Here is a 15431-nt window from a genome sequence, read left to right on the forward strand (position 1 = left end):
TACTGAACTGTCCACTGTTTGTTGTTAAGGATTGCAAGAATGCAGTGTATGAGAAACTCTTTGAACAGTGGAAAGGGCTAAGTATTTATTATTTATTCACTGGCTGGCTTAAATTTCTTTTCCCTTCACTATTTATTGATTTATTTCCCACAAGCCTTTCAACCTCTGTGCCCTCAATTTCATTGTTCTCTAAGCAAGTCCATAGTCCTTTGGAAAATAGTTTGGTATGTGTGTGTTATTAACTCATAATGAAAGTCCATCCATTTTATTAAGCTCTAAAGAGAAAATGAAGACCAGTTCCATTATTTTTTTTATTGTCTTGATTTAAAGAAGGCAAATGCCAATTATTATTTCCTGTTCATTCTTTACCTACTGTGAGGCTGTTTTATTAAAGACTGTAAATGTGTGATGTCCTATGTTCATAGGACTGTGTGAAACTGAGCTAACAAGTGAACCATTAACAAAAATTTTGCAGAATGGCATTCTGCAGCATTTGTCAGTCAGCTATACGTTCCTCCACAATGCTGCATTTTCCATTCCTCCCCCCTTGTCTTATTTTTTATTTACCCCAGCATTCTCTAGCCACTGAACGCACTGACCTCAATGAGCTGCTTTGGAAGGCCTCCCCCTCATTTGAGTTCCTTGCCTCCAAATATTTTTGAACTTCTGCAAACCATAGGGTTTCCCTGGGCTTACCGATACTGTCCCCTTATGCATGCATAGTGCCATTGGCCATGTAAGCCCCAGCAGTCACCTCTCAAGATAAGAAATAGAGGAAATGATTATGACAATTTCCAGAGCGGTAGCCGTCTTAGTCTGTCACAGCAAAACCAATGAAATGTCTTCTGGCACTTTCTATCTGTTAGGTGCCACACAAACTCCTTGTTTTGGGATTAATAGTGTGTGTGTGTGCGCGCGCGTGTGTGTGTGTCGCTGAGGTCAAAGTGATGTTAGGCCACATCCTTAGTAAGAACCTGACAACCAGCTTCTATCAATTGCTGCTGTGGACCCAGACCCCATAGAAGTACCACTAGAATTGTGCTGCTAGTTTCCTATGACCATTAAAAAGTCCTCTTGCCATGTGCCAAACATCTGCTGGAACTGGAGACATCCAGTTAGTACAGATGTTGGCTGATCAAAAGAAAAGGGCTAAGCCCCCACTGGGTTTCTTGAAATCTCTTGGGCTTGCCTTAAAGTAGCTGTTTTGACTCCACCAGTCATATGAATGATGGGATGATCCAGCCAAAGAAAAGTATGTCAAAATCACACCGATTTCCATGGGAAAGTTAATCACATGCTTATATCCCTCCTATTGAAATAGTGGGACTTTTCAATACCACCATGCATACCTTTGGGCTGTATTATGCCTTCGACCTTCACAACCCTACAGTTAAATATTTCCTTTTGTTCATTTGCTTTCCTTATGTGTTGCAACCAACTTCAGTCAGAATTTCAATTAGAATTTTAGTGGATAATGCTGCTAGGCAACTTTGATAATTTTGAATTTTGAAAGTGTATCTTTTTATGTTGCCTTAAACTGCTTTTTAATGTAGATTTTAGAGCTATATCTTGAGGGTCTCTTTACAACAGCTTGTTCAGTCAATATAAACCTGAATGTTGAAAAATGTAGTTGAGTTGACATTTTATTTTTAGGGAGATCCTGTGAAGAAAACAGATATCTTTGTTGCTGTAAAAACATGCAGGAAATTCCATGGAGACAGAAGTAAGTTCCATATTTAAGGATATCTTTATATAATTTCTGCAACTAATTTAAGCTAAATAAAATTTTGAATGCAGTATGGCCCCTTTTTTGTTTTGAATATTCATTTGTTGAAATTTTAATGTTGGAAATAACTTGTGGAGAGATTATGTGAAGTAGAGGGAAGTAAGTAAGAATATCATTTCCACTGAAAGTAATTAGTCAGTGAAGCTTTCAAAAATATGTTATAAATCACATATGCTAGAATTATTGGTCTGGCTTCTAAAATGTGTTCCCATTGCTTTTCATGACCTATTTAGAATGTTTTATCTGAGCAACAATGAGGAAATGTTCACTTTTTAAGAATTTAGCATGTTTCTGAAGACATTTGGTCTTTGAATCTACCTTCAGATTGCTACCAGGAACTAACTGAATATAAAGGGGAAAGCCTTTTTATTTCCTAGGCTTATTTTGAGGCTATTGGTATGAAAGTTGCAAAGCCTTCTTCAAACTTAAAAATACTAAACGTATGCGTTAGAAGTATCGGTTGGTTGCTCGAGAGCAATCAGGCAATATGCTTCAATAGTCTGTTTTAAAGGTTTCTTATTGATGACAAAAACCATTAGAATGCAGAGCGCCTCTATTCCGTGTCTTGCTCATTCACTGGCAGAATCTGAGAGTGGGCGGCCCTTAAACCTTCCCCAGCAGAGTAGTTTTTTGACACCCAGTCTGCGCCTCCCCTCTCAGCGCGGAAGCCTACTGCACAAGGAAGGCGTGGGTAACGGAGGACCTCTCTCCTCCCCGCTTTGCTCAGGCAAGGTGTCCTGGCACCGCCTCGCCTCCTCCGAGCCCTGCATCTCCTCTCCACTAGAGGCGTGGCTGCCTTCCTCCGCTGAGGAAGTGCTGCTTCCCACGATCTTTGGGGGCTCTCTGTAATTCATACGGCTTTTCCCCTCTCGCCCCTGCGCCAATGGCAGTTCCCTGACAGTATGGTCATTTTAAAAGCAGCTACTAAGACTGGACAGAAGTTTTACATTTTATGTCTTCCATAAAATAAACCAAAGAATATTTACATCTGTGGTTCCATTCAGGTTCCTTGTAAATGTAAGACAGAGCAAAACCAGGTTGGTGACTATATCCCCAGAGTATTTCAAAGGCATATATATGTATCTGAATACACACCAAGGAAGCTTATTCTAAGCTGCAGCCTTTCCTAAGAAGTCGGTTTCTTTTTCCCTGGCCCACAAAAAGTACTCTGTGCCTCTTGGGTGTGATTTGACAGTAAATCCTGGGATAAAATTTGTCTTGCTATATTTATTCATTGCCTTCCAAACTGAAAGGGGGGATTCATATTTGGGTTAGCGTTTAGGGCTTGGTTCTAAACACTGTATTCAATTCAATGATCTTGAATGTGATAATTGGTCACATAGATACTGAAAGATATTGGATGTCATAAAGCCAAGCCACCTGCCCTGGTCTCCCCTAGTCAGAAAATGAGAACCTTGATTAATATATACTCTAGTTGTCAGAATATTCTTTTTCCCTTTACCCATTAGTCAGTGGGATATTCCATAAAGTATATTTTATTGCAGTGGGGAGTCGAGAATTTGTGACAAAAGCTGGAAGATATATTGGTTAAAACTGGGCGAAGCGTGACATGGAGTGAATGCATGGACTAAAAAGCCTTTAAATGTGTTGCCTGGTGGATGGTCTTGGTGTTTCTTTGAAATTCAATACTCCTTATTTGTGAATAGAGAGAGCCACAACCTTCAGCTATTCAACATTCAATAAGATGGTGGGAAGGCATTATCTTTCCATCCATTAGCTATTTTTATATCTTCTTAGCCACCTGTAGGGGATAGAGTTGCCTGAAAAGCAGGGGGGAAGTACATTTCAGACATTCTGCATCAATCTGTATGTGAAAGTGATGATGGTTTACATCTACAAAATAGAGATGTTTCATTTTTGAGATGCATTGAACATGTGACACTGAAAGAAAACCATAGGGGACCAGCATACCTAAAAAACAAACCTTGGAAAATTCACCGTATTTCCCCCCCCCTAATATACATTTGTACTTTATTGCCATCCTTAAAAAAAAAGGTAATAACAGGATTTCCTTAACAATTTCAGGGGAAAATATTTACTAGTGACATTGTATTGCTAGTTGAATGATTTTTTCTTTCACATTTACTGATGTACGTAAGTTAATGTTGTTGGCCTCTGTCTGCCTCGAGAGGCAATGGACTGCGCCTGTGGGGTTGAAGTCAAACTGCTGGAGGATCACAGAGCCTGCTGTGGCTGCAGAGACTGGTAACTCGTAACTGCTGCCTCCTGTATTGTTGCTGTGTTAGCTGCACTGAAGTGTGTATGGAGGTCCAGGGCTGCCCAGACAACCAATTCCCCCCACCCCCCTAGTCTCGCCAATGTAATCCAAAGGAAAACATTTGGTACCAGCTTGGCCGCAGGAGTTTTTGGAAGGAGTTGTAAAGTCTCCATCCAACTATTCTAGAAAGTCCAGATTTGTGTAGGGTGTATTCCTAGGCCTTTTCTTCTATATGTTAGGATTCTTGCTCTGTGTTTGCAGGTATGGGATTGTTGTCTATCACATGATGGTGTATGTTTTCATTCCACATAGTGGGAAGTGACGGAGACAGGATGTTTGTGTTCCGTGAAGTGGGACTATTGGCCTTTGTTCTTTCTCTCTTTGCTGTGTTATGAGAAAGAGGAAGGAGCGAAGTCAGAATGCTCTGAGTGTATTATATTTAAATAAACGTAGATTAGCCAAAATGCTGTGCTACTGAGTTCTGTTACACAAACTGCGAATACTCTGCTGATCCCTAAGTGTGCTGATGCTTCTTGGTATCAGTCGCTGTGGTGTTCGGGCTGAAGAAAGCTTTAGAAGCTCCCGAACGATCGACCAGGAGGGAGAGAACATGCCAGTCGGGCATGTATCTCTACCAGGGTCCAACACAAGAGTAGGATGATCCTAACAGTATTCATATATAGAAGTGTGTTATAGAACCAAGCTGTATAAACATTAAAGATTTCACTTTAGCAAGTGTTGGGATTGAAGAACAGCTTTGGACCAGATGGCATTTCTTATTGATGGTAGCTGCATAAATTTTTCCTTCATCACATATGTCATGTATTTCATGCATCCTTTGGATGTCAAACAGTGACTAGTTTGGTAGGGTGTAAGGCAAACTAATCCAGCTGTGTCCCATTTTAAGGGAAATCAGCCTTCGGTGTTTTTCTCTGCCTTCAATGATATTCTTACTTACATCCCTCTTCTTCATATAATCTCTCCACAAGTTATTTCCAACATTAAAATTTCAACAAACGAATATTCATAACCAAAAAAGGGGCTATAGAGATGACAATAGATCTTCAGAAATCAAATTTTGAAGTTCTTTTGGCTTGCAGAAGTGGTTCTGTGCGCTCACTGATTTAGCTGAATGCAGCCCTTAGTAGTTTGGCCATGAATCTGTAGCCTGAATTTCACTGGTAGCTGGTACTCTTTCCTGAGCAATGAATTGCAGGCACTCCAACATGTTTACCTTAGAATCCAGGACATGCCCCTGCTTCTGGGTGAGTCACATGACCCATGTGAGATGAAGGAGCCTCAAAATGTGTGTTTTGGGCAAGACATGTAGGATTGCAACCTCATGCAATATCACAGCCCTTTGTGTTTTGGGGCTCTGTGATCATGCATTTTTGGGAGCCATGCTTAGAACATGGTGCCCCAAACCATAATGATAAAGAATGCCACAATGGCCTAGTTCACACATCATAGTAGACAATAGTGAATGATTTGCCGTAAATGTTCCAAGCTAGGAGGTTCTGCTCCTCCCTGTTTGTGCTGGGGAGAAACCAACCACAATCCGTAGCTTACTCTGTTTTGTCCAAGCCAGGAACTGTGATTTGCTTCACTCCTAACATATCACAGTCTATAGCCAAGGGTTGTTCTTGACTTACAGATCGCAGTTTGCAGAGGTGCCAGCTTCTCAGCTTGACTGAGAGTGCCCAATGCGACGTCCTGATGTCATGTGACATCCTAAGGAGCCAGGGGACGAAGCCAAATGGCCCCTTCAAAGAAACACATTGGGCCCCCCTCTAAGGGCTTCATTCCTAGGAGCTGGCGCCTACGGTAGTACATTAGAAGTGAAACAAATAGTAATCCCTTGTTTGATGTTGCCAGGGATAATTTGCTTCCTCCCAGCACGAGCCAAAAGACACGGAGCAAAGCAAAACTGGAGCAATTAACTCATGCACAGCAAGCCATGCTTTATATTTTACCATGGCATGCAAACAAGGCCACTAAACCCAGAATAAAACAGCAGTCCAGGATAATAAAGGCAACCCATAAAAGGTCATAGAAGCTGGGGTTTGTTTGTTTTTTGGTGTGTGTTTTTAAAGACAGATAACCTGGCAGCTAAATGATAATATGATAATAACACATAATGATAAATTATAATGTGTGCACAAGGCAAACAGAACCAGTGTGGTTACAATCACTGGAGTAGGACTGGGAAGGCCCAATTTCAAGTGGTGATCCAGTCATGAAGGTCACAGAGTGACTTTGGGCCAACTATTTCTCAGCCTATCTCAGAGAGCAAATGTGAAGATAAATTTGGGGGTGGGTTAAAACCATGTACTCTCTTGGGAGGAAAGGATGGGATATAAATATAAATAAATGAACAAACATTCCCAAGTTGCAGGTCCCAGAACCTTGCAGTGGGGAATTAAATTTTACAACATCCACACAACATTCTAGTTTGAATGTAAAGATCCATTCCTAGATGAAATTATACGAAAGCAGAAATAAATGAATAGCAGTCCTGAAAGTACTTGTATAAAATGTGTACTCAAGATGGATGATCTTCTAGAAGAAAAGTCTAAAAATTGTTCTTGCTAAATAGCTTTTGTTGCCTGGTCTGCATGCAAGCAAATTGCCTGCTATCAAATTTGCTATGTTACCAATGGTATGCAAAATACATAGTCAACAAAAGCATAAAATCTAGCCCAAATCTGTAAATATAATTAAAACTAATAGTGCAGTATAATGTAGCTGTAATAAATTACCAAAACAACTTTAAAAAATTACAGTACTACTGCTTCATTAAAATACCATTGCAATCTTAAAACATCCCTAAACTTTATACATTTATAACTCCTAGTTGGTTAAACATGTTAGTGGTTATTATTTAAACAAAATAAGAGACATCAACAAATCTGTTTACTTAAGGTTCTGCTTCATGCTCATGAGTAATACTGAATCTGCTGTAGAAAAACCATCATTATGCTTTGGTACCTAGTCTTTGGCTCATTTGAGGCATTGCATCAAACAGTGGTTTCTACTAACCAATGTATTTAGAACTCGAGCAAAGTTTGAGCTTCTAAATATACAGGTAAATTTAAAGGTGCTTGTTTGCTTCTGTTTTCTGTGGGGGTTTTTTAAACTTAAGTCTTTGAATGTAGTAGCTCCAAGTCTGCTGAGAGAAGGCAACAGTTGCAACCGTGGTTTGCCTATTAATACAAAAAAATTGTAGCACAAACCAGGGTTTTCAGAATTACTTTTTGAGTTTGCTTTTCTGGCCAGAGTTTGATTTTCTGGCTAATTGCAAACCATCTGTAGTCAATTCAGACATCATTCTAAACCATAGCACAGTTTCTTTAATCATTGCCCATATTAATTCACACAATCCTAAGCAATGTGATTGGGGAAAGTGGAAGGTTTTGTAATATTTTCAGAATTTTATTTTATTTTATTCTTACCAGTTTATATACTGCCCTCTTATGCGGTGCAGCAATATAAGAACATAACTTAAGAAGGTTAAGTGTTCAAGTGTTTGACGAATCGGTAATTTTGGTAGTTTTTATTTGTATTGTTTTATTGTTTCTGGGCTGTTTCTGTTTTTTGTACTTATTGTTTTAAGGTTTTATTGTGTTAGGCTGCGGAAGAATAACATTAATTGCCATCAATGGAGGCCACTATGAGGCTTGGGATTCCTACCGTGGAGGGGCGAGGGAGGTATGGCGGTGGGGGCAGATATTATAGGCGAAGGGGATCGAGATATGGATATGCTCGTACCCCTTCCAATCTGCGCCCCATCCCGAGGGACGAGGGTAGGGTGAGCAAGGATAACTCACCTCCGTCACTGGTGTTGTGCAATGCCAGGTCTATAGGCAACAAAACCGCCACCCTGCGAGATTTCTTCATCTCGCAGGGGGTCGACCTGGCTTGTGTGACGGAGACCTGGGTGCGCGAAGGGGCAACAGTTACCTTGCGAGAGATGGCGCCCCCGGGTTTCTCTGTCCTCCACCAGTCGCGGACTGTGGGCCGGGGGGGAGGGGTGGCATTATTAATCCGGGAAGATTGTCCTTTCAGGGCTCTGCCATCGCCATCGATCCCCGGCATTGAATGTGTTGGCCTAGTGTGGGGCTCCGAGGAGAGCTTGGCTGTCTGGCTGGTGTACCGGCCACCTAGCGCACCAGCAGCCACCCTGTCAGGCCTATTGGAGGCGGTGGCCGACTGGGCCTTGGAGTTCCCTAACCTATTGGTATTGGGGGACTTCAACACCCATGCTGATGCCACTCCCTCCTCACAGGCTCTGGACCTGGTGTCTTCCATGGCGACACTAGGGCTCTCCCAGTTTGTTTCGGGCCCCACACATCAAGCAGGTCACACGCTGGATTTGATCTTTGGCGTAGGTATAGATGTGATCATGTCTCCTTCGATGAAGGTACCATGGTCTGATCACTACGCTCTGAAAGCCAGGATTGACTTTCCACCCCCACCCTGCTTAGGTGGCGAGCCAATTTGGGCTCGCCCGCAGAGGCTGATGGACCCTGATAGATTCCGCCAAGCCTTGCGGGACCTTGCTCCCCCTGGCGACTCATTGACTGAGCTTGTTGAGGGCTGGAATATCCAGCTCCTGGCAGCCATCGATGAGATCGCACCTAAGCGCCCTCTGCGACCCCGCAGAAACCAGGCTCCCTGGTTTACCGAGGAGCTCCGGAAAATGAAGCGGGACCTCAGACGGCTAGAGCGAGTATGGCGGGGTGCCCGTGACGGAGCCTCAAGAACATCTTATAGGGCTTTTATGAAAACCTACGAGATGGCGGTGAAGGCTGCTAAGAAGTCTTACTTCTCGGCCTCCATTGCATCCGCTAGCTCTCGCCCGGCGCAATTATTTAGGATAATCAGGTCTTTAACGTCCCTTGAGGGACAGCCAAATTTAAATAACAATTTGACACATAGCTGTGAGGCATTTGCGAGCTTTTTTGCGGAGAAGGTCTTGTTGCTCCGCCATGACCTCCCTGCCAATTTGGATACAATAAAGGAACTGGAGGCCCCTCGACTGTCCTCGGGTCCAGTATTGGACCACTTCAACCGGATATCCCCAGCCGATGTGGACAGACTCCTCCGAGCTGGAAAGCCCACCACCTGTCCTCTCGACCCGTGCCCGTCTTGGCTGATTAGAGCGTGTCCAGACGAGGTGCGGGCCCTCCTGGGGGATATCATCAATTTGTCCCTTGGCACGGGGACATTCCCAGGAGAATTGAAGGAGGCAGTGGTGCGCCCGCTCTTAAAGAAAACATCATTAGATCCTTTAGATCTATCCAATTACCGCCCAGTTTCGAATCTTCCGTTCCTGGGTAAGGTGATTGAGAGAGCGGTTGCTGAACAGCTTGGTGGGTTTCTGGATGAAACATCGGCTCTCGACCCATTCCAGTCCGGCTTCCGCGCTGGTCATGGGACCGAGACGGCTCTGGTTGCCCTAACAGATGATCTTCGTAGACAGCTGGATCGAGGTGGGTCGGGGCTGCTGATTCTTCTAGATCTGTCAGCAGCTTTTGACATGGTCGATCACGAACTTCTGGACCACCGCCTTGCCGACGTGGGGATTCAGGGCACAGCCCTTCAATGGCTGCGCTCGTTTCTCTCTGGTCGGGGACAGAGGGTGGCGCTTAGGGGGGAATTGTCATCGCGCCACTCCTTGGTGTGTGGAGTACCTCAGGGTGCGATACTCTCCCCGATGCTTTTCAACATCTTTATGCGCCCCCTTGCCCAGCTTGTCCGGAGTTTTGGGCTGGGTTGCCATCAGTATGCTGATGACACCCAACTCTATCTGTTGATGGATGGCCATCCTGACTCGGCCCCAGACACACTGACCAGATGTCTGGAAGCTGTGGCTGGATGGCTACGTGGGAGCCGGTTGAAGTTAAATCCTTCGAAGACAGAGGTCCTGTGGCTGGGACGGGACGATATGGGATTGAGGGGGCAACTCCCATCTCTTGCGGGGGTGCAATTAGTGCCAGCACCGTCCGTTAAGAGTTTGGGTGTAATCTTCGATACCTCCCTTTCAATGGAGGCGCAGATTGCAGCTACAACAAAGGCGGCATTTTTCCATCTCCGCCAAGCTAAGCAGTTGGCTCCTTACCTCTCTCGCCCTGACCTAGCCACTGTGATCCACGCGACGGTCACCTCCAGACTGGATTATTGTAACTCGCTCTACGTGGGGCTGCCCTTGAGACTGACCCAGAAACTTCAGCGGGTGCAGAATGCTGCTGCGAGACTCCTTACGGGGTCTTCGCTGCGAGATCACATTCACCCGGTGCTATACCAGCTGCACTGGCTCCCGGTGGAGTACAGGATCAGGTTTAAGGTGCTGGTTTTAACCTTTAAAGCCCTATACGGCCTAGGACCCTCGTACCTACGGGACCGCCTCTCCTGGTATGCCCCACAGAGAAACTTACGGTCTTCAAATAAAAACATCTTGATGGTCCCAGGCCACAGAGAAGTTAGGCTGGCCTCAACTAGAGCCAGGGCTTTTTCGGCCGTGGCTCCGATCTGGTGGAACACTCTGTCACAAGAGACCAGGGCCCTGCGGGACTTAACATCTTTCCGCAGGGCCTGCAAGACAGAACTGTTCCACCAGGCCTTTGGCCAGGGCACAGCCTGACTCCCTCCATTGGCAATCTTCGCAGAGCTCTGGCCCAATGGTCGCCAGTGGCTTGAATTAATTAATTTTATAATGAATGATTTTAAAGTGTTGTTTGTGCTGTTTTACTGTTGTTAGCCGCCCTTAGCCCGGCTTCGGCTGGGGAGGGCGGGATATAAATAAAATTTATTATTATTATTATTAACTAATTTTGTGGCTTATTTTAATGAAGCATTGTTTAATAACCTTTCTAAATGCTTACCAATAATCAAACTTTAAAGTTGCATGGGTTTAACTTTTGCATACAAATTGTCTTTTTGATGCAAGAAAATGAGCATCCTACAATTGGAGTTTGTAGAAAAATGTGTTCATGTTTTTGTGATTTTTTTAAAAAATGGTGTTGATTAAAACAAGACAAAAATAAACTGCTATGTTACAGCTAGCCAAAATGATAAAGGCAAGTTGAAAACGAAGCTATAGATTCACAGTCTTTCACTATCATGTAACACCTTGAAGACTGAGGAAAATACTTGAACTTTCCTCATAGTTTCCAGTGTTACCCAGTGGAGGGTAATCTTTCTCAGGAAAGTGAAAAATTAATGGATGCTAGCTTTCAAGAGCTCCTTTTGAAAAAGGAGCTCTTCTGGTAAGCCATTTTTCCTTTTTTAGCTACTCCATGCAACATGCCGGTTGGGCATTTATTTTATGAAAATATAGGGTTTGGGGGTTTTTCTGCTGTATGTTTTGACACACCCTTGAATTTTGGTAGATGTATTGAATGATCAAGACTGAATGTGCCAGGAGTCTCCTTCCTTTTTTGTGAGGGAGAAATCGTTTGTGCCTGCTTAGGATTTTACATGGTGCATACAGTGTATTTCATTGCTCAAGGAAAACAGAATCTCTCCTCACCTCCAAGAAAAGCCTAGGTGAGTGGGTGGGAGACTGTGAGACATACTTATCCAACAGAAGGTGCTACACAGACATAGTGGTTCCTAGGACAAGGGGGCAGAACAGGGGAAAAAGCTCAGCCCTGGTTGGTAACAAATCTGTCTCCAGTATGTTGGCAGGGAGGAGGGTAGGGCCATTCCCATCATCTAAGCTTAAAACTAGACATACGGCTGGCTGCTGACAAAGCAGCCCATCTCTCTCTCCCTGCTTATCCTCTGATGGTCACTAGTAATGCAAAATGCATTATAGATTTCTTTGCCCACAGGTGTCAACCAATGAAAGGGAACCTTGTGACACCATCACGTCATGAGATGCATTTGGTATTCCTAGGTGTTTGGGGTAGCAGAAATGGGGATGCTGCTTCAGTAGCAGCCACATGTGCCGTAACATCTAATTTTAGCCTAACAGGGCTGCCTCCAGTTACCCTGTTACTTAATAACCTGGTTCAGATATACACGTCTCAGCATATTAAGCCCAGATATGAATCTTGTGCCTGCATCAGCCATCATTGTGCCATCCTTTCCCTCCTCTCTTCTGAGATTGAAGGCTTTTTGGATTACTTAACCATAATTTCCTGTTATGTCTGTCTCACCACATCTGAACAGTTTAGTTAGCTTCAGATCCTTCCCCCCACCCCCAAAAAAACTGGTAACCACAGTGTACTGAGAAGGGAGGAGAGAAGATGGGTGAATATCAGTTGTTGGTAAGCTGAGAGACATCCTAACGTCCAATTTCAGTTTGCCATAAATTCAAATCTGTAAGCACTATTTTGTCAGCGTGTCAGTATGCTTGTTTTTCCCCCCAGTACCTATTGTAAAGCAGACCTGGGAAAAAGAGGCCGCTCTTATTGAATACTACAGTGATTATGCAGAAAGTTCAATACCCACTGTTGATTTAGGAGTGCCAAATACTGATAGAGGTAAGTCTTAACACGATGCGATATTATTTTGCATGAGTTATACAGTGTTTTCATAACAGAATTTGCACAAGATGATGAGCTGCCTAATTTATTTCCCATGAGGTGGCCTGTGAGTCTGCCAGTGAGATAAGGAGGCACAAAGACAAGACTCTTTTCATGGGACTGATTACAGTGCGATTCAGTTGGAGGCAGCACCAGCAAGTGCTCTACCAGTTTGGGAGTGCAGAGGGGGAAATTCCTCCTACTTTTGCTGCTGCTGCTGCATACATTCATCATGAATCAGTGCAGTGTGAAAATAGCAGCCCTCTATTCTGTTCATCTGCCAGCCTTTGTGAAATCAGCATTCAGGACACCAGTTTCCTCCTGCTTCCCATACCTATTTGCATGATTGCAAATTCTGCCTTCTGACTGAACAAGACTAAGGAGAAAGGTGGAAGGAGGCAGGTGCTTGAAAGAAAGTAGGAGAGAAATCAGCTGATAGGTATAAAGAGGCTGAGGGAGGAAGAAGCCAAGGACCAAGGAAAAAACAAATTTGGAAAGGATTGAGAAAAGAAAGGGAGACCTAAGAACCACCTTGATTTGAGCCTAGTTTTAGATGCCCGTTTGAAATTGCTGGATATCAAAAGTGAGCAAGAATGGTCAGCTTTGCATACACAACTACTCCATGGCATAGAGTCCTCCTGTGCCCACTCCCTGCATGCCTCAAGCCCTCCATGCCCACTGCTGAAGGGGCATGGTAAGGTGCAGCAGGCAAGGTCCAACCCAAGATGTAAGAGTTTGACAGGCTGGGGTGCCTCCAAATTATGTCATACTCTTTATTGCAGGAAATCCATATATTTATATATCTGAATGATGGAGATAAAGGTGCAACCCAGCCCTAATCTGAACACATGACAAAGATTATTTTGAAGAGTGTTAAGATTGCTTTTTATAATCATCACACTATATGTCTAATTATTGAATTCCTTTACTTTTTTGTGCTTCGTGTCTAGGTCATTGTGGGAAGACTTTTGCCATTTTGGAAAGGTTTCTAAAGCACAGCCCTGCTGCAACACCTTGGTTAGTCATTGTGGATGATGACACTTTAATAAGGTATGCATTTCAGAATTAGATGAAGCTAAACCGTACGTTGCTTTACAAGTCAACTTGTTCACAAGTCACTACTGCAGAGCTAACAGGCAGTGTGCAGTTTCCAAGTGAAACAAAAAGCATGAACATTTATGAGTCAATGCAATATTTTCCTGTCGTACAGGAAATCCAAGCAACGTAACAGTAAATTAAAAACATCTCTCAAATGGTAGATTAAAAATACAATTGGATACATGAAATGCTCATTGTGGCAGAAAATTGGATTCGTGTCTTGCAGGATGGTAAATTGGCAACACTTTTCCATCGCTGGGATTTGTTACTCCAAATGAACTAGAAGTTATGACTGGGAGACAACAGCAGCAATATAGGAAAATACCATCTTTTTTTAGTTCCTGGTGTATTTTGAGTAAAACTCTTGTTCAAGTTGAACAGTTTTCCGAATTCTTTTGGTGTCCACAGCCAAAAAACATCTTTGTGTCTCTGAAGACACAACTGACCTGTTCAAAACTACTTTTCAAAAGGGTAACTTTTGCATAACATAGTGAATGGCAAGTTGTACAAGGAGAAGCCTCCATCTTCTGCTCCCTCTGCTCTGACTCCCAGGCCTTTCTGGAAGATATGGGGATGTTCCTGAACAATTTCTGGTTCAGTGGGCTCCAGGGAGGACCCTTTCCGCTCTTGCAACTTTGGATCCAACTTGCACATAGTTGCTGTTTTTCCCCCACATAGTTGCTGTTTTTTCTCCTTACATATTTTTGAAGCTTTTTTTATCCTGGGTGATCAGATTTTGTTACACTGAAATATTGAAATAAATAAAATAGTACTATCCTCAAAGGTCAGGATTATAATATTAAAAATTGAGTCCAAGTTAAAAGATGAGAAACTTAAAGCTAACAATGTACGACTGACAGTTGAATTTTCTCGTTAATTTAAGGGAAAGTATACCATTTACTGATTGCATGAGAGCAAAAAACACACAAATGGGTATACAGAAATAACCAGTAGTGAGAAATAGAAACTCTGACATATGTTTAAAACTGAACAATTTTTTTTCATATTTGCTGAACTGACGATTCAGTGTTGCAAGCAATAATTTTATCTTTTGCAAAGGAAGCACTGGCCTAGAAATGACAAATTGTAGCACGAAAAGGTATGCCTAATAGGCTGGTTTCTGTAAGACTCTCCAATGCCTGCTAATTTAATCCACTCCCAATACAAGCTATTTTTATATAATCTACCACAATGTGTTATAGAAATGTCAACATATTATCCTATGTATTCTCTGTAAAACCTCTAAAAATTCATGCTCATTCTTACTGAGAAAAGATCACATCATCTTGCCTCTTTGATTTGTTTTATTTTCTTTGAGTAGCTCTATCTCTTTGCACTTAGAGGCTATTACAAAAGAGTACTTCTTTCTTATCCTTGGAAATGGCATAGTAAGTAGAGCATGTGCTACACTTTAGCCGGCAACAGCCGCAATCGGGGAAGTTGTCACTGTCAGGTTCTGAATTTGGAGGGCTAGCAGTAGGAGTGTTGAGCCTCTTGGAATTCTTTTCTAGCATTAGTCTAGTGTGGGTCTCAGAAAACAACAATTCATTAATGTCTTGATGGATTAGTTGATGACAAAGTCAGATGAACTATCAGAAGCATCACTTTAAAACATAATTCCGCAAATTCTTGAGATGCATAGTTTTCTACCCACTGTGACAGCAAAGTCAGTAGGAAATCAGTCACACAACAGATACTTACATATAAATAAATGGCAGTTGAAGAAAAAAGGGGTCAAGCCCATGCTGGCTGAAATGTTGGACTTTTCATTCAGTCT

General features: G+C 42.9%; 1 protein-coding gene across 6 annotated transcripts in view; it reads left to right on the top strand.

Annotated features, from left to right (window-relative positions):
- The window catches only part of B3GLCT (beta 3-glucosyltransferase), a 71902-nt gene that overhangs the window by 43424 nt on the left and 13047 nt on the right, over nt 1-15431 (top strand). For all 6 annotated transcript variants that reach the window (XM_083437164.1, XM_083437165.1, XM_083437168.1 and 3 more), the window contains 3 exons: nt 1654-1723; nt 12401-12514; nt 13507-13606. In XM_083437164.1, the coding sequence (XP_083293290.1) occupies nt 1654-1723; nt 12401-12514; nt 13507-13606 (284 nt within the window). The remainder of the gene's footprint in view (nt 1-1653; nt 1724-12400; nt 12515-13506; nt 13607-15431) is intronic.

Source organism: Podarcis tiliguerta (genome assembly GCF_965153285.1).
Source record: "Podarcis tiliguerta genome assembly, chromosome: 4".
Lineage (NCBI taxonomy): Eukaryota > Metazoa > Chordata > Lepidosauria > Squamata > Lacertidae > Podarcis > Podarcis tiliguerta.